Genomic DNA, 20,661 nt, shown 5'->3' with positions numbered 1-20,661 from the left:
CATCCATGTGAAGCAACTCAAAACAAGCAGAAGCTCTATTTGTACTTAAAGGAAATGGTAATCTATGATGCTTAGCTAGAACACAAGATTTGCAATGAAAAGGAGATCTTTTTATTATATTTGGATAACCAGATACAAGCTTTAATTTTTCAATAGCCATATGTCCCAATCTGGCATGATACAGATTTACAAGATCAGAAGCAGAACAAGAACTAGCAACATTATGTATATGTCTATTCTCCCTATCCTTAGCCAAAAATTTATTCAGTACAATTTTTCTAATGCTATCAATTAAGTGAACATTATTGCTATCATGAGCGACATTTCTGTGAAACCTATAGAGATCACCAATCCTCCTTTCTTTAGCTACAACATGATTACTTGTACGGTTCTGAAAAACACACTCATGAGAAGAGAAAATGACAGTCATATGATGATGATCAAGAAGTTTGCTAACTGATAGTAAATTCTGCTTAAAATCAGGAATGTAAAAGACATGAACCAGATTGATTTTATCAGTTAACTTGACAGTACCCATCTGGTAAACATATTTAATGCTACCATCAGGCAAGCCTACCCTAACAGGTGTAGTAAAAACATGAACATCAGTTAAAAGCTGTAGATCATGTGTCATATGGTCAGATGCCCCAGTGTCAACAATCCAATCAGACAAGAAACCAGATTTGTTAGCAGTTAAAGCAGAAGATAAAGGATACCGCATACCTGCAAAATTGGCAGAAGATAAAGTTGTTGGCTGCTGCTCAGAAATCCTCTTAAGAACCCGATCAACAACAGAAGTTACCAGACCATCCAAAACTTCAGAAGTAAGGCCACTGATAGCTGCAGAATTGTTACTGCGAACATCATTGCCAGTATGTTCAATAATGTCTAAAAAAGACTCTTCTAAGGGAGAATCAGAGAGAACATCTGCAGTGTTAGCTCCTCTTTTAGGTGCACCAGTCTTGGTATAAGAAACTTTCTCTTTACCCTTAGTCCTGTCACCAGGAAACCCTCTGATGACAAAACAATTTCCTGGATTGTGCCCTGTCTTATTGCAGTGGGGACATTTAGTTAACCCAAAACAAGTAGCCTTGTATGGCCATTTTTATTACAATGGTCACAATGCTTAACAACAGATGGTCCAGCATCAGCAGATTTCTTTGGATCAAAAGGTTTGTAGGAAGCATAGGCATTAGCATCAGTGAGAACAGAAACAGTGTCAGTAATTTGTTTCTGTCTCTCTATCTTCTGAAGCAATGCCAGCACTTTATTGATTGAAGGCAATGGTTCAAGAGACAAAATCTGGGTTCGAATCTCATCATAACTGTTATTCAAATTCATCAGAAATTGGATAGTCTTTGCATTATTTTCCCTGTCAATCATCTTCTTGATCAAGGTGCAAGAACATAATGAAATTTTGCCACAGGTGCATGAAGGCAAGGGGTCAATAGAATCAAGTGTCTCCCATGAATTCTTCATCTTGCTGTAATATTCAACAAGAGATAAATTTTCCTGAGACACAGCATCTAGCTCTTTGGTTAATTGATAAACCTCCAACGCGTTAGATTGCCCAAACCGTTCAGTTAATTCACTCCCTAATTCCTTAGAGGAGGTAACAAACTTAAAATTCTCTTTGAGACCTTTGTCTAAGAAGTTAGAAATCCAACGCATAACCATAAAATTGCATCTCTTCCACTGTCTATGTCTCTTATCAGTGGAAGCAGGACAAGAACATGAACCATCAATCATGCCATCCTTGTTTTTGGCAGCTAATGCCATGAGAACCTCCCGTTTCCACCCCAGAAAGTCATGGCCCTCAAAAAGAAAGGATGATAAAGTCGCAGACGGTTGATCAGAAGTAGAAAGATAAAGAGGGTCATCATAATAATCGAAGGGTGAGGGAGTTTCAGAGGAATCATGATCAGACATGGTGATGTGAAGTAATCAAGAAAGAATAAAAGCAACAATATATGAATTAATGAAGGAAAAGTGCGGAAGCGATGTCAATATACCTTCTACTTCTCGCAAGCTGGCGAAACAGAAAGAAATAATCCCAGAATATCAAACCAAGAATACTGATACCATGAAGAAACCTAAGCTAGGAGATGAAGATGAACTAGAAGTAAGATAACTACTTTGAAGATTCAATCAGAGGATATGAAGATTGATGATGAGTAAGGAAGAATATGTTTGATAGTTGTAACAAGGCATTGATGTAAATTTGTAACTGTAGAACTTTTGTATATTATTCAAGTAAATTACAATGATCAGATACAATGGTATTTATAGCAATTGAGCCAACTATTCTAACAACCTTTTGACTATGGTTAGCTTCAATTTAACTATGATTAGTTGTTAGTTAGCTTAACTAATTTCTAACTAACTTAATATAACCAATAGTTTGTCTTCTATGCGTTTGTTCGGGCCCTATTATTTCTGTGATGGCGCAGCTCACTGGCTTGGAAGGGGTCCATGTGAGGATAGTAGTAATCAAGATTATAAAGCAACACATCTTGTTTCTCTTGATTTTGATGCGGAAAGTTTCACCATTTTGGAACTGCCACATGCGTTGGATAATGAAGATATAATGTCTTCAAGTAACTGCTTTCTTCTCGGGAGTCATTAGCGTGTTTTTGCATTTCCTGTAAACGGGAGTATTTTTGCATTACCTGTAGACGTCTCAGAATATGGGTGTTGAAACAGGAGTGTGGAAAGAGGGAGTGGACTTTATGGTTTTCAGGTCCTTCGAGTGATGATGGTTTTAGTTTGTTCCACTATAATACGCGATCAACAACAAAAAGGGTATTATATTTTGATGGTGGTTATCTCGTTTATGGGAGGAAATCTTATAATATTGTTACAGGCCAAGTGCAGTGGCTTGGAAAGGCTATGAATCCATATGTAGAATCAGAAACATATAGTAAGAGCTTGGAGTGGTACTATGAAAGGTTGGTGTTGTGCAAAGGATATGGAGTTGAGGATATGACGGTTTCACCAATTCGCTGGGATAAATAACAGACTCAAAGATGTTAGATACTTGAGTATGCACGAATAAGGATTGACAATAATAACACCGCACCGAATCGACTCCTGCTTTCCTAATAGAATAATTCGACCCTTAACAGTGCCTGGGTATAATCGAACTTTCTACTGAGATAAGACGGTGCCCCTCTGATTTTTGGCACAAAAATCAGAGACGTAATATAGAAATATTTTGCGTTGAATGTCATACGTTCTTTTGATGCAAGTATAAGATCATGTTTTTACAGTGACTTTTTCTTCTCATCCCTTTGTCTATTTATAATGACAAAATAGGATATAGGGAGATGTATTTCTGAAGAGTTACAACTCTTCAGAAATTCCGGTTACAATTAATTATAAATCCGAGTAGTGAGACCCCCTTCATAGTTATTCGAACCGAAAACTATACCGTAATCCCGTAAATAATTAAGCGAGTGTACAGTCCGTACTTCCCGAACTCGCATTACATTATTTAGAAATTACCCATCTATGAACCAATCTTAATTACGCCAAATGAACCGGTAATTACTCTTAAATCACCAACATTCCTCCCCCATTTAAGCGTAATACAAGATTAAACAGCTAACAAACATACCAATTTATGCATAAATGAAAATGTCACGAAGATTGAATTTCCACTTAGTGAAATTACACATTCCAAATATTCGAGTATCGGGGTGTGACTAAGCATTGAACCCTTTCTACCCATTTTGAATACATGAAGATAACTCACACATAAACTAATTTACTTCTAAAAATTACATAAACCGACACTTATTTACAAGCCCAGTGTCCCATATCTATTCATGAACATATCAGGAGTCAAACCCATACTCCCTTGAAGCGGTTGTACTTCATGTTCATATAGGTTGATTCTTTTCATCGTGTCCTTCCAAACACACTTTTTCAATAGATCAACCTTACAACATGCAAGTCTAAGCACACACCTCGGGATATTAATTATCGTGTGCTTCAATCTCTTAACAATAGGCCTTCCACATTGAATTCAGCCTCTAACGTTGTATTAGAGGGGAATTGGGTATCCTATCGCGAAGGATCTTATACGAGTTTTAGTCTCATCCCGCCAACCGACTTTATACCCAAGTCCCTAATTGACCCTTTATGCAAAGTGATCAACTAAAACCGAGATCTCACAAAACAACCAATATCAATTCCCATTTATGATAGTCCATAAACCATATTATAACAAACACTCCGGTGCGCACCGTTATTCAATATCAAAAATTATATGAATGAAATTGGTCAAATACTTTAAGGAACATCGTAGATTATTTTCTTCAGCTACTTAGCCTTTTAACCGGCTATATTCTAACACTACGCATACCAATTCCAATGTCAAATAAATAGTGCAAATTCGTTTGTGGAAATCCATATATTCATGGTACTTTCCCAAGTAAAATACACTACCACTAGTAGAAAATTACCTTCTACATTTGGTACTTCAATTTACAAAATATTATCCCTCTAAAACCGAAGGAAAGCCAACATTGGACAAGTCATAATTCTTGATTTCCTACCACTTTCACAGTTGCCTAATCGCTTGCCAAAGATGAGTACTAGCTAAACTAGTATACTTACTCAACTTGCTAAACCGAAATAATTAAGCCCTTGTGAAAACCCGAGTCATGACTCCACTTTCATTATTGGATAAAAGTGTCATGCTCGACCATTGAGAGTATTAACCAGAGAATAATATTTATACTCTCACCTTTGATCCTAATACTAAGGATCATATTACTTCCCCCATGTCCATCATAGAAGTACATGATGACAAATCACCTTTTACAAGGTAAATCATCTTTGATCTATACCAAATATCGACTTGTCATTAATCCTACAACAAATGACAACTCCATAACCGGATTGTTAATATAGTTGTACTTTCAATGTTTTCAATTTACCTCTTACATGGCCAAACTACCATCACTCCAAAATCTCACCATGGTTATCACAAACCATCATTCCCGAGAATATATGGTAAAAACAATTACATAATCAAACTTTAAAATGCTTTATACAAGATATTAACATGTTAAACAAACATTACAACAAGACAGTTAGAACACTAACCACAATACTATATTACCAATCACGATCAAATTAAATATCCATTGATCAAAACATCATATTTTTTATAAATATTTCCTTACATGGTCATAATGATCAAACTGAGACTTAATATTATCCATGATTACATCCTATATGTGTGAGTTTTCAACTTCTACTTGAATAAAACAGGCTACCTAAGGCAACATATACCGGTCCTTAGTACCGGACTAAATCAATACACTATTCTATCAAGCCACATATGATAGTCATATGTTACCGCTCAATATCCACCTTATAGTGTATAATAATATTCAAGAGAGTTTACCCAATACACTCATTGCCACTCCATAGGACTTATTTTCATAATACATCATGTAATAAGAACATATGAAAACAATACTAGTATCATTATTAACAAACAAGCATAGTGAAAAACTACAAACATGCATGCATATGAATATATTACCAATCATCAAATACAAAAAGTTACTCAACTAAAAAATAGACAACGCTCATGATAACTCATAATCAATTTAACATGATTATTAAAACATTTGAAGATCAAACATTATAAATAAAACACTAATCATTCTAATATCCATGTGAGCATAAAGCTATTTTCACTTTAACCGCAACAATAAATATGATCATTTTAAAAACCAATTGATCAAACAAACATATTCAAAACAATATCTAACATAATCAATTAACAACTCTTTGATCAAAATTGACACTAATACTCATCTCATTAACACCAATATACTATGCTATTGAGCTATACCGTATTTTACCGCTCAATTTCGCATGATCGTGCTAGTAAAGATATTCACACCCATACCATATAGACAAACCACCAAGTTGTTACTCTATACTAACTTAGGACAATTAAAGAGATGCTCTCTTAGCCATGCCATAACATATGATCAATCTCTTACAACCTCTTAATATTATACGATATTAAGATTTTGTTTACCCATCAGATATGTCTCAATGTCTAATAAAACATCTAATGATCAAAGATGTACCAAGTCCACACAACTGGATCTTGACACTACTCAGAAAAAATACACTATGCTTTTGGTTGTGTCATATGAGTATATGTATGATACCACTCAACCCCGCATTACCGTATATATATATATTGTTCCAAGGAATTTTAATTATGATATTTGCAGTGTCTCGATATATCACGCCAACAAGCAAATGAATTACCTTATACAATGATCAAGATGAAATACATGGATTTAAAAACCCAACGCACACCACGTATCATCCATTAGTTATCATATATTGTCAATTATCAAAGAAGAGAAGTCAACTGAATAAACATGAGTACAAGAACAAGATCAGCCGACAAGTACAATTCAAATATGCAAAAAGGACTTCAATTGGTCATCATGTTCTTTCTCAACATGCAGAGTTGCACAACTCACACAAAAGATCAACAACCCCATGTTGTCATTCGCAGACAAAATGAAAATTACAAACCAATTGATTAACATGTAAGTAGCCACTTAATTATCATAAATAAAATGATACATGCCAATTCTATCAAGAAACAATTCTTACTGTAATAATGTTTACTTTTCCAGAGTGATCAAAGAAGTATGATCATCAAGCCATAATGTGCATTATTTATCAAGGATATAAAAAGTTAACAAAGTCATAAACACATACATATATGCAACCTTCACCATTCAATGAATCATTATTTATAAAAGGAACAAAGCCATCATAATTCATAACTTTAAATCATCTTGAAGTTTAATATAAACATCAGATTATAATTGGCCATGACATCATACATAAAAGCCAAAAGGTGTCAATTTTACAGTTACATAATATATCGACAAGTATACAAGGAAAATACTCAAATCACAAATACCATGCCAAATAGATACCATGATATGTACCATTAAACAAACAAGCAAGCCTCCATCAACCGTAGAAATTAATTTACCCATTTCATAACCATTGTATTTCTGAAATATGTCATCCATAATTAATTTTAAAATAAGATCTAAGAATTCATATGACGACGAATATTCATGCGCTAGTGACGATAATATATATATATATATATATATATATATATATATATATATAGAGGCAAGATCCGGTGAGTCCACCTATATTTTTGAGTCCCATGAGTCCACTTATGTATCACACGCTGTACACAAGAATATCACGAACTTACACTAATATAGGAACTGTTAGATCAACGAAGACTTGTCGCAGCCTCGCCTGTGGGTTATAAGATGAGAGAAAGACAGGACGGTTGAAGAGGGACCCATCGTATGTTTCATCTTATCCCCCTGTCATCTTTCGTGTTCATACAAGTACACCCAAATATACAACTCAAATTTGATCTTCTTTTTTCTCCTTGTATTTGATTCTGCAAATTTGATCATAATTAGACTTAAATGCTCACTAATTGCAAGACAAGAATCTCCATCAAGGTCTAATGATGTATACATCTCAGAAAAGCAGACTATAGATGCTCAACGGACATCAAGAAGCCTATGCCGAATGCAGCGACAAAGTGGCAATGAAAATCGATCAATTTTTACCAGTTTTGATGGAAGAATCATTTTTATTCATTGAATGAATCATCTATTAAAGTTGGTAAGCCTTCACTGTCACAAGTGTGCTTCTCTGTATTAATATCGGTATCTTGATTCCGGAAACGGATAAGACAGACTTGCAGTGCTAAAGTTTCGACCTCAGTAGATTAGCCTGTCGGATCTGTGAATTAAATACGGAGTACTTAATAAGAACGTAAACAGATGTAACTCAGGTAAGTACCTAGTATTAACGGGATTGCTAATGGGGACAATAATCCTCTGGGCCATTGAAGTTGGTCAGTAATGATAGACTTCACTGTATCCTGGAAAATGCCAAATGAAAACTAAGTCTTTACCTCCATAAATTTGAAGCACGAAGGCAACGTTTAAAAACATAGAACTGGACTCTTTCCTAATAACTACTCCCTCTGTCCCGGTTATTTGTTGTCCTTTTCCATATTGGGGTGTCTCAGTCAATTGTTGTCCTTTCTATTTAAAGAATGAACTTGATGAGCAATTTGATCATTCACATTCAATTTGGTTCACTTGTCATTTAGTAATTGACCCCCTCCTTTTCCTTGGTCTTTGTGCCAAAACCAAAGGACAACAATTGACCGGGACGGAGGAAGTATTATCCTTGAGTTTTTCTAATAACTATTTACCACCAAAGTCAAACGGGGTCAAAGGCGAAATTAAGTTTAGTGGTGGGATATTGTATAGTTTAACTCGTGATATTGTTTAGTACAACCAGTGATATTATTTATTATAAGGTGTGATATTGTTTTGTATATTTGTATAAGTTGTGATACTCTTGTACTGGACTCACATACTCGGATACAATATCATAGGTTATACCAAACAATATCACAGCTTACACTTTTAAAAAAAAAATTATTTATAAAAAAAATCGTGATATTTTTGTGTAGAGCGTGTGATACATAAGTGGACTCACGGGACTCAAAAAGATAGGGTGGACTCATGTGATCCTAATTCTATATATATATATATATATATATATATATATATATATATATATATATTTTGCATACTATCTTCCACTTTGACGGTTTCGCCAAAAGTGCACATAACCCATGCACAATAAATTATCATGAGAAATTAAATAAATCCTCACCATGCAATATGGGTTACTTAGTGCACTAGATGAATTTTTTTTTTTTGTTATTCCAGAAGCCATATCATTAACAAAGCCAACACTTTCAAGCATTAATGAAACCAGACAACATTTAAATTCAAGAATCAAAGAGGTTGCATGTCAAAGGATTAATTTACTTATCTGTTGCAACTTAGGGAACCATGGCACCGAGAGATTCAACATAACATATTCACTCAGACTATCTTCATCATAGTTAAGCCAAAACCAACTGCTTACCGCAAGATCTTTACACTTTTACAAAATCGTAACATCTGCATCGCACCAAATTGCAAATCTTGACACCGTCACATGTACCACTACAATCATTATCATGGAACGCAAAAACTCTTAAGAATCCTTCATTATCATTCCTTAACATTTGTCATCTTGAAAGATTTCGGAATTATTCTATTAGATTGTTAGATACTTGAGTATGCACGAATAAGGATTGACAATAATAACACCGCACCGAATTGACTCCTGCTTTCCTAATAGAATAATTCGACCCTTAACAGTGCCTTGGTATAATCGAACTTTCTACTGAGATAAGACGGTGCCCCTTTGATTTTTGGCACAAAAATCAGAGACGTAATATAGAAATATTTTGCGTTGAATGTCATACGTTCTTTTGATGCAAGTATAAGATCATGTTTTTACAGTGACTTTTTCTTCTCATCCCTTTGTCTATTTATAATGACAAAATAGGGTATAGGGAGATGTATTTCTGAAGAGTTACAACTCTTCAGAAATTCCGGTTACAATTAATTATAAATCCGAGTAGTGAGACCCCCTTCATAGTTATTCGAACCGAAAACTATACCGTAATCCCGTAAATAATTAAGCGAGTGTACACTCCGTACTTCCCGAACTCGCATTACATTATTTAGAAATTACCCATCTATGAACCAATCTTAATTACGCCAAATGAACCGGTAATTACTCTTAAATCACCAACAAAAGATAGGTTTATCATGCTTATGCTTATGGCCCCTTGTTCGAGATGTGAATGTAGTCGATATTACTCCCTTCTGCTCATTGTTATGAACTATGATTGACATGCATGGAAATTACAGAACATGGATTAGTGAAGTTTCATTTTGTAATTTTGTTTACAGTTTGAATGTCACATTCAATGGATATTGTAATCTGAGTGTTTTCCAGCTTGCAAATGCGCATTTTTCTTATGTCCTATTGTTGTCTAACAGGTAAGGGAAACTTTACCAACTCGGAAATTAGGATATTGTAACTTTGAATAAAGGACTAATAGAAAACACAGCCAGTCGTCTACTCGTAAATCATAACTTGCAATACTATGAAACAAGACTCTGATTTACAAGAACTGTTGCATACATTCGCGATTGATGAAACACAGTCAGTCGCCCACTCGTCTGCATCACGAAGTACTCCACCCGCTCCTGAATTGAAGGGCCAGGGTTCTCTTTGATGTCACCCACTCCATCGCTACAGCCACTGCAGCCACCGGATAAAAACATCCTTACCTGGCTGTTTCAAATTTGAAGTCAGAAGGTCAGAATGATCCATTACTAGCTAGACAATATAATTTATAGTTGCATCATTGCCAAATCCACCTAATTAAAACAATAAAAATAGTTCACCTCCTTTATATTGGAAGTTTTTTTTTTTTTTTTCCAAAGCAATGCTCAATATAATAAAGAAATAATCAAAATGTTGATCCATTGAAAGTTATTACTTAAAATGGGTCCAATGACAGCCGCTAAATTGTTCAATATCTTTTAAGAAAAGTCGCTGAATCATTCAACATTTTTATGTAAAAACATAAAAACAAAATTTAATTAGCGTAGTAAAGCTGTTGATCGAGTTAATTTTTTCTTGTATTTGTATCTTGTATATTATTAAAGTGGGGTTCAATGGTTCATTAAAGGATTTTAGTGCAAAGCCGCAGAGCAATTTAGCAACAATAAATAGAAGCCTGTATTATATGGATTTGTTTTCAATAAATACTTTCAAATAAACCCACTTTAAAAATTTATGTTAAATGTGTATATATAAATATACAGAGGAAACTAATGATCCAATCAGTAATCCTACTTGAAGTTTCAACAATTTTATATGCACACAAATTATTTAAATATATTCATAAAATTTTATTTTATATAAAAAATGTGAACGTTATTAAAAATTTAAACAATAAATATGATTAAATTATTAATATCATTACATTTTAGTTTTTAAAATATAGTACTGTAATTCTTTTCGTATTTTAGACAATGTGAAATATATTTAGGAATAGACTAGTATTAGAGTCTTTATTTAAAACTACTCCTTAAAATATACCGTTAATGGAAAATGATAAATACAGCCCTAAGAGCTGTATTTAAAGTGCCAAAAAAGTAGCGGGATTAGCCCAAACATAAAGGAACGAGTACAAAACAAAACAAACACACGAATTCCTATTTAGAACGCGTCCAACGTCATATTTAGAACGTAAGATTGTACCAAAATACCTAAGAAAGTTCTCCAAATTCCTAGTGGCGTTCATTTGCCCAAACCTCTCTGAACGGACGTTCATATCGATAGATCAGTTCGATAACAGAAAGAGCAAGAAGACCAAGATGGAGACCAGGAAACCATCTTCAAACGTATACATACCCCCTCAAGTGTTGACCCGAATTCTTGCAAACTTATCGGCAAAAACCCTATTAAGATTCAGGTGCGTCTGTAAATGTTGGTGTGCTATTATCGACGACCCTTATTTTGTGAACATGCATTCTAAACGGTGTAACAACATAAACAAAAACAAAAACTTAAATTCGATTGAATTATTAGAGCTCGAGTATTTAGCACATGGTGGAGTAAATGGATGTGTGCTGACACTTCGTAAGGCTGACACTTTCCGTAAAACTGGTGATATTTTCAATAGTTGTGAACGCTACGTTCTTCATGGAAGTTGTAATTCTTTGATTTTAATAAGCCTCGATTTCTGTGATGGCGGAGGAATGAGAATATGTAATCCTTGTTGTGAATTTTGTGAGTTTTATGTGAAAAACAAATATGAGGAAGGAAGAAAATTACTTGCTTTGATTCTAATGAAATTACAAGGCTTATATAGCAACAAACTAGTGCAACAAACATCATATTGTAGTCTAAGAAAATGCCCACTAAGACCATTTCCTAAGGCCACTAACAAGTGGTAAACCCACTAAGACCATTGTGGTAAACCCACTAACAAGTGGTAAACCCACTAAGACCATTGTGGTAAACCCACTAAGAAGTGGTAAACCCACTAAGACCATTGTGGTAAACCCACTAAGAAGTGGTAAACCCACTAAGACCACTAATTGAATTAATATTTCCAATACCTCCCCTTAATTCAAATACTGCAAACTCCAATTTTCTCCATGAAATTCGATGCTTGGCTTGGAATAAACTTTTGGTAAACAAATCGCATTCTGTTCATTGGTGCCACGAACTTTAACTCAATTTTTCCTTCACCGACTAAGCCTCGATAAAATGATCTTTGAACCTCAATGTGTTTGGTCCTGGCATGATATGCGGGATTCTTAGTCATAGCAATAGCGACTTGTTATCACACCATATCACAAAGTAGCCTTACTTTGTTCATTCTCCAAATCGACAAGAACTTTCTCGGCCATTGCTTGCCTCCCAGTACCGCACCGCCGCCACATACTCGCCTCACTAGATGACAATGCTACTCGTGTCCTGCTTCTTTGAACTCCATGTAATAGCACTGAGACCCTAACATGAACACAGACCCGATGTACTCTTTCTCGTCATCAAGACTTCCCGCCCAATCCTTATCTGTGAATCCAACCAGATCGAATCTTGAGGTTTCATACCCGATTCCCTTCTCTCTCCTGCAATGTACCTTAAAATCCTCTTTGCAACTCCTAGATCTTTGCTTTGTTGGACGTGCGAAAACCTAGAGACCACACTAACACCGTATGCAATGTCCGGTCTGGTGTGAGTGAGGTAGTTCAGACCACCCACAATGCTCTGAATCAAGTTTCTCATCCGCACTACCAGTGCCATCTTCCCTCTGCACTTCTCATTTGCATTCATTGGTGTGATTGCAATTTCGAATCCTCCAATCAATTTCTTGATAAATCTTTTGCATACTTCCTCCGAGACACGAGATACCTTCTTGATCCGATTCACCTCTAATCCAAGAAAATATTGCAGCTTTCCTAGATCTGTCATCTCAAACTCTTTCATCATAGCCTTTCTCAATTCATTCAAAGATTTCTTGAGATGAACTGACATAAATTATGTCATCTACATACACACATACCACCAAAACCCAAAGATTAGATGTTCTTTTGGTATACAAAGTTGGCTCATTTTCACTTCATCAAAGCCACTCTTTGCAAAGAATGCATCTAATCTGCTGTGCCAGGCTCTGGAGCTTGCTTAAGTCCATATAGAGCCTTCTGCAGCCTGTAAACCTTTCCCTCTTCTTTCCTTTTGACAAAACCCAGTGGCTGTTCCACATAGACCTCTTCCCGCATTCTCCATTCGTAAAGGCTGATTTAACATCAAACTGATAGACTGTCAGTTTGAGTTGAGCAGCCATAGCTAAAATGACTCTAACTGTCTCAAATCTTGCCACTGGTGAGAAAGTCTCCTCAAAATCAATCCCCTCCAATTGAGCATACCCTTTGGCCACTAGTCCGGCTTTATGCTTCAGATACTCCCATCTCGTGTTGAATTTGGTCCTGAAAACCCATTTCAACCCAATAACATTTTTGCCAACTGGTAGGTCAACCAGTTCCCAAGTCTTATTCTTTTGAATAGACTTTATTTCTTCTTCCATAGCAAGCGCCACTCAACTTGTTTTGCAAAGATCAACAAAGTGGATTGGCTCTGCAGTGACTAGAGCAAACCCACATGTTTCATAAATTTCTTCCATGGATCTCATCTTCCTTGGAGGTGACTCATCAGAAGAAGATGAGTCTTCTGATGTTTCATTTGTTTCTGGTGGTGTAGCTGGTATTGCATCCAACTCCCGATTCACATTTTGATTTTCTTCCCGCTTGTGGTTTAGACTCGGACTCAAATGTAAATACCTTTTGATTATCACCTGCTGTGACCAATCCCAGACTTCATTTTCAGCAAAAATAACATTTCTGCTGATTATTACATTTCCATTTACAGGATTATATAACCTGTATGCCTTTGATCGAGTAGCATAGCCAATAAATATGCATTTTACTGACTTTTCATCAAGCTTTGACCTTAAATTCACTAGGGAATATGCTATGCACCCAAACACTCTGAGATGTTCCACATTTGGCCTTCTTCCCTTCCAAATCTCATAAGGTATTCTATCTTGAACAGCCCTAGATGGTGAGATGTTCAAGATATATACTGCGATTGACACCGCCTCACCCCATAAATCATTTGGTAAACTTCTTCCCCTTAGCATACTTCTTGCCATCTCAACCACGCTTCTATTCTTCCTCTCTGCAACACCATTTTGCTCGGGAGTATATGGAGCGATCAATTCTCTATTTACACCCTGATTTTCACAAAAAATTGTGAAATCTTTGGAAGTAAACTCACCTCCCCCGTCGGTCCTCGGACACTTCAATTTTTTACCACTCTGAGTTTCTACCATAACCTTGAATTTTTTGAAATATTCAAATGACTCGGACTTGGACTGCAGAAAGTATACCCAACTCATCCTATGCAGTCATCGGTAAATAATAAAAAATATTTACTTCCTCCTAATGACTCTGTCTGCATAGGGCCACAAAGATCAGCATGCACCAATTCTAAACATTCACTAGCCCTCCATGCCTTTCCAGTTGGAAATGAGTCTCTAGACTGTTTTCCATAAATGCATCCCTCACAAATTCCAAGTTCACCAATCCCAGGCAAACCATCCACTAATCCTTTCCTACTCAAAAGTTTCAAACTTTGAACATTAAGGTGGCCATACCTAAGATGCCACAGTCTGGCCTTATCATCCTCCTTTACTGTCAATGCTCTACCCATCGACTTGACTAAATCAAGGGAAAACATTTTATTCCTTCCCATTGATGTCATGGCCACTATCTCATTTGATTTTTTATCCTTAATTTCACAAGAATTATTATCAAATGATAGTGAAAAACCAGACTCAAGCAATTGACCAACACTTAACAAATTATAGGCCAATTGAGGTACATACTGCACATGATGAAGTAATTTAATATTACCTTGCTCAGTTTTGACTGCAACAGTCCCAACACCTTCCACACTTAACTGCTTATCATCCCCAAGTCTTACTTTGCTTATCCTGGATTCATCCAAGTCTTTGAACAAAGACTTGGTACTTGACATGTGATTAGAGCAACCATTGTCAATATACCAGACATTCCCTGCAGTCTCTTGTGCCCCATTGCTTGTCAGAAAAAGCTTTTCTTCTGTTTCAGCAATATTCACTTTTTGATCAGTGTTCTGATCCTTCTCCTTCTGCCAGCAGTTCACCTCCTTATGACCTGGCTTGTTACAGTAGTAACACTTCATAGGACCCTTTGGAGTGTCCTTAGCTTGAGTTTCGATGACCGGCCGATGTCTTGCCACGTCCTCTTCCTCTGAAACCTCCCCTTCCTCTACCTCTTCCAGACCTGTTTGATCTGTCCTTGGAAGACTCACCCTTGGAGACAAATGCCTGCTCCTCCTTCTTCTCTGAAGATCTGTTGACTCTTTCTTCATGAGCTAACAGTGAGCCCATCAAGTCATCAAATGAATATTTCTCTAAATCATTTGATTCCTCAATGGCAGTCACAATGTAGTCATACTTCTTTGTCAGGCTCCTTAACACCTTCCCAACAACTCCGCTCATCCGATATTTTCTCTCCATATGCCCTCATCTCACTGCACTACTCTTGATACCCTGGACAAATAGTCTTGTGCAGACTCTTTGTCACTCATGAGAGAAGTCTCAAACTCTCTCCTTAAAGTTTGTAATCTCACCTTGATTACTTTCTTGTCACCTAGATATTCTGATTTCAGAATATCCCAGGCCTCCTTTGATGTAGTAGCAGAAGCAATCCGAGAAAAGAACTCCTCCTCCAAGGCTTGCTGAATGATAAACAAAGCCTTGGCATCTTTCTTTCTCTTCTCCTTAAGAGCTGCATCTGGTTCTGTTGGTTTGGTATCTTCAAACCCATTTTCAACCAGTTCCCAAAGCTCTTGTGATCTGAACAGAGTCTTCATCTTCAATTCCCAGAATTGATAGTTGACACCCTTAAATATTGGCAATTGAGAGTAACCATTTGAGCTTGCTCCATTGGAAGCCATGACAAGTCCTAGGATATGAAACCTAGAGCTCTTGATACCAATTTGTTGTGAATTTTGTGAGTTTTATGTGAAAAACAAATATGAGGAAGGAAGAAAATTACTTGCTTTGATTCTAATGAAATTACAAGGCTTATATAGCAACAAACTAGTGCAACAAACATCATATTGTAGTCTAAGAAAATGCCCACTAAGACCATTTCCTAAGGCCACTAACAAGTGGTAAACCCACTAAGACCATTGTGGTAAACCCACTAACAAGTGGTAAACCCACTAAGACCATTGTGGTAAACCCACTAAGAAGTGGTAAACCCACTAAGACCATTGTGGTAAACCCACTAAGAAGTGGTAAACCCACTAAGACCACTAATTGAATTAATATTTCCAATAATCCTAGTATTAGAAAATCACTGCTACTTCCGCATTGCCCTCTTTTTCAACAGGACGACTACAACAATACCTATGTACTTGGATTTGCGTCTCAGAGTAAGGACTTTAAAGTCATTGCAATCTCATTTATGGTTATTCGAGGTGTAACTCTTCCAGAGATGCGTCTTGCAGTTTTCACACTAAATGATCAACAATGGATTGTCAGGGATCGTGATGACGGTTTGTCTCCTAATCATTTGTACGGGCCTTATTATTTCTGTGATGGCGGAGCTCATTGGCTTGGATGGGCTCCATGCAAGGATAGTATTAGTAATCAAGATAATAAACCAACTCATCTTATTTCTCTTGATTTTGATACGGAAAGTTTCACCTTTTTGGAACTGGCACCTGCGTTGGATGAAGATATAATAACTTTAAGGTTTCTATTTCTTCATGGGGAGTCATTAGCGTATTTTTGCATTTCCTGTGAACGTCTCAAAGTATGGGTGTTGAAACAGGAGAGCGGAAAGAGGGAGTGGACTTTATGGTTTTCAGGTTCGAGTGCTTTAGCTTTTGATTTGTTCTACTATGAAGGATCAAGAACAAAAAGGGTGTTATATTGTGATGTTGATGGCGATGGTGATAGTGGTTATCTTATTTATGCGAAGATCTCCTATAATATTGCTACGGGCGTAGCGGAGTCGCTTCAAAAGACTATGAATCCTTACAGAACATTGGAACCGTATGGAGAGAGCTTGGTGTTGTATTATGAAAGCTTGGTGTTGTGCAAAGGATATGGTGTTGAGGATATGACGACTTCACCAATTCGCTGGGGTAAATAACATATTCAAAGATAGGTCTATCTCTATTTATTGCTCTTGTTATGTGCTGCTGTTTCTTGTCACTGACTAACTTATGTTTTGTTAGGAGAACATTACGATATACTATATTGATATACCGTAATATTCTCCTAACATGTTTTAAGCGATGAGAACAAAATTTATAGGACGAAAGGAGACTTGCCAAACAAAACCATTGCAAATGAATTACTCCATGCTAGAGATATGTCTGAATGTCGAAGATGTCACTGTCTAGGGGCTTGTTCCACTCCGAACCAAGGGAAATTCTCACTTTTTGTTCAGTTAAGTGGTTTTGTTATTCCTTAAATTTTAGGACTTGCGAGTTTTTTTCCTTTCAATTGATAAATAATCTTTCTATAACTTATTATAAAATCGTTTTATAGGATATAAGTTTTACTTCAATTAAGTCTCTCTTATAGAGATGTAATTAAGATGGATAAATGTGGGCCGTGTCCCTGTACCATACGATACTCAGTTGGAGACTTGGGCGTAAATAAATAGAGTTTTTGGTGAGTTGTGTGACGACGATTAAGATTTCTTATCAATAGTTATTATGTAAGACCGTCTCACATTATTAAACGATTCTTTTATATATAAAAATAATTATTTATTAATAGTAGTAAATACTCCCTCCGTCCCGGTCAATTGTTGTCCTTTCGTTTTGGCACAAACACTAAGGAATGAGGAAAAGGCCAATAACTAAATGACAAGTGGAACAAATTGAATGAGAATGATCAAATTACTCATCAAATTTATTCTTAAAATAGAAAGGACAACAAATGACTGAGACACTCTAAAATGGAAAAGGACAACAAATGACTGGGACAGAGGGAGTAAATGTTTAGCAAATATAAAATTGTGTTTTAAAGTAGGACATTTGCCCAAACATCTAATCTTTATTGTACCATACTGCACCGTAGCTGCAATAATGTCTTCGATTGCATCGCATTCCACCCTTCAAGTACCTACTTGTTAATAATCTGTTTGGCTTGTTTATTCCTTGGGAGGGATACTTTAATCAAATATACACAAATGTTTAAGATGACGGGAGTAGTTCATACTTCATACACAATCGCTGTTAAAAAAACATGCTACTAACAATTACAAGTAACACTGGCAAATAAAATAACAGGAAAGTTAACAAACAACACTTGGGTTTCATATTCTCCGTTCGACTCATAGGTGTAAACTCGTAATGTGTGCATACTCTAGATTAAACCTAACCATATGCTAAAAATAACAGACCTGCAACAATTGTTTTGCATAACAGACCTCTGTCTCAATGCCACCTAATTTGCTGCACATGTTTCGGAACTCCATATCCTTTGGACAACACCAAGCTCTCCGAATACCTTTCTAGTTGTGAATAAGAGCTCTTATAATTATTTAACACCTGCACTTTGCCTGTAGCTATATTATACGGAGTAAGTGTTATTCGTACAGACAAAATAGCCGCCATCTCTCTCAAAAAAGAACACCTTTTCTTTTTTACTATAGCACAACTCGAATAATTCATAACCATTCCGACATGATTTCCCCGAAAACCATAGTGTCCAAGGCCGCTTTATGTTGTCCTGTTCTAGCACCCATATGCTGGTACTTACCTTAGAAATAGTGAAAACCGCTAGCGACTTCCCAAGAAGAAACAGAAACTTGAAGGAGCTTGTTTTATCCAAACTAATTGGCAGTTCCAAAAAGGCGATTCTTTCCTTATCGAAGTCAAAGGAACCAAGATGAGTTAATAATCCACTCCCTTGATTATCATTATTTGCGAGCCAGTATGCCCCTCCTCGAAAGAATACATCAATTAACAGTGAAAAATACTCAAACATACTAGTACTAGTAATAGTAATGTCCATATTTCTGACAGTCCATAGTTGATCACGGAGTGTGTAAACTGCAAATTGCAGATTTCCCCGAGTATTTTCAAATGACGAGAATACAACCACTTTATAATCTTTACTATCAGAGGCGTACCCTAACAAATACGTACTAACGAGTATAGAGTTGGGAAGTGGGAAGTGGGCAAGTAGGAAGTAGCAATGATTTTCAAATACCAGGGTTCCACAATATAAATTCTTCATTGGAATGATATATATCATATTGTAGTAGTAAAAGCAACCCGTTACAGCTACCTAAAATAAGATACGAGTACAAACCAGATTCCAAAAATATACGAACAATACTTTGAAGAGTTTCAGAGTGTAGAAGAGTGAACCACCACTCTTTATGATGATAGTTACTCAGACCCTCGACGATTTGCAATAACTGATTATTCCCATGATTGATTTGGGAAAGTTGAAGATGCAAGTGAATGAAATCGGGGTTGTCAATAATAGAACACCAGAATTTACATACGCACCTGCATATTAATAGAGTTTTAGCCGGCAACAATGATAAAATATGTGTCCAAATTTCGGGTGGTAAGTAGTTGGATTCTGAAGGTGATGATTTTGCTTTCTTTCTTCAGTTCTTCATATTCTTCAGCATCTAACGTTGGCAGACATCGTGGAACGAAAGGAGGTTTATCTCCAATTGAATCGTATCCGCCTCTCTCTCTCTCTCTATATATATCTTTTTCCAATCAACTAATTGCTACGGAGTACAAGTATGATCATACGTGCTGAGTATCATCTTTTCGGTTCCATAGAAGTATTCCGTATTGAAATCTAGAATTTAAACAATTACTCAATTACGGATGTCAATTAAACTAGTAACCAAAATTCAGAACACAAAATCACATAATAGACATTAAATAGAAATTCAAACTATTAATCTAAAATAGAATTGGGAAGAGGGAATTAGGGTTTGAAGAATTGAAGGTTGAATAACTTACACCAAATTAGGGATAGAACGGCCGGCGGCGGCGGCAGGGTGCAGGAAGACGGCGGCCGGAGTGGTGGGGAGGGAGGCTGCAGGCGTGGGATTGTGGTGGTAGTCGTGATAGGCAGTGGAAAAAAAGAAAAGAAAAGAAAAGAAAGGAAGGGGAAGTATGGAAGTTAAAGCAAATTTTTTTTTGGGTAAATAAGGTTATTTGATAAATTAATTGGAGATTTGGAGTTGGTATCAAACTATTTGGGGATTTTGGGTTCACAAAAATTTTGGAGAGACGTTTTTTCAATAGTGCTATTGGGAGACCTTTTACATTTTGGAGGTGAGGGACCTACTGAATTTTTTTTTTTTCTTATTTTTTGACAAAGCCACTACTTAAAGTAACGATTTTACCTTATTTCAAAACATGAAAAATAACTGTAACATTTGGAAATGGAGAAAGAGCAAAGCCTCTAACTAAACCAGTGGCTTCACCCTTTACAATTGGTCTCCCTTGTGACGGGTTACC

General features: G+C 36.2%; 1 protein-coding gene and 2 long non-coding RNA genes across 3 annotated transcripts; all 3 read right to left on the bottom strand.

Moving 5' to 3' along the window:
• Nucleotides 1-10,044: 10,044 nt before the first annotated feature.
• On the bottom strand, nt 10,045-11,864 carry LOC141658658 (uncharacterized). The gene is made up of 2 exons (XR_012549336.1): nt 11,295-11,864; nt 10,045-10,311 (listed from the first exon to the last, which is right to left on the bottom strand). It is a non-coding gene; the product is annotated as an uncharacterized LOC141658658 (long non-coding RNA).
• A 635-nt stretch (nt 11,865-12,499) lies between these two features.
• On the bottom strand, nt 12,500-13,071 carry LOC141587813 (uncharacterized). Its single transcript, XM_074409281.1, has 2 exons — nt 12,832-13,071; nt 12,500-12,730 (listed from the first exon to the last, which is right to left on the bottom strand). The coding sequence occupies exons 1-2, from the start codon at nt 13,069-13,071 to the stop codon at nt 12,500-12,502; spliced, it is 471 nt and encodes a 156-aa protein (XP_074265382.1).
• A 5,326-nt stretch (nt 13,072-18,397) lies between these two features.
• On the bottom strand, nt 18,398-20,400 carry LOC141658657 (uncharacterized). The gene is made up of 2 exons (XR_012549335.1): nt 20,158-20,400; nt 18,398-19,990 (listed from the first exon to the last, which is right to left on the bottom strand). It is a non-coding gene; the product is annotated as an uncharacterized LOC141658657 (long non-coding RNA).
• Nucleotides 20,401-20,661: the final 261 nt, after the last annotated feature.

The sequence above is a fragment of the Silene latifolia genome, chromosome 6 (assembly GCF_048544455.1).
Source record: "Silene latifolia isolate original U9 population chromosome 6, ASM4854445v1, whole genome shotgun sequence".
In the NCBI taxonomy this organism is placed as follows: domain Eukaryota; kingdom Viridiplantae; phylum Streptophyta; class Magnoliopsida; order Caryophyllales; family Caryophyllaceae; genus Silene; species Silene latifolia.
The sequence above is the reverse complement of the archived record's forward strand: the minus strand, read 5'-3'. Positions and strand labels throughout refer to the sequence as shown.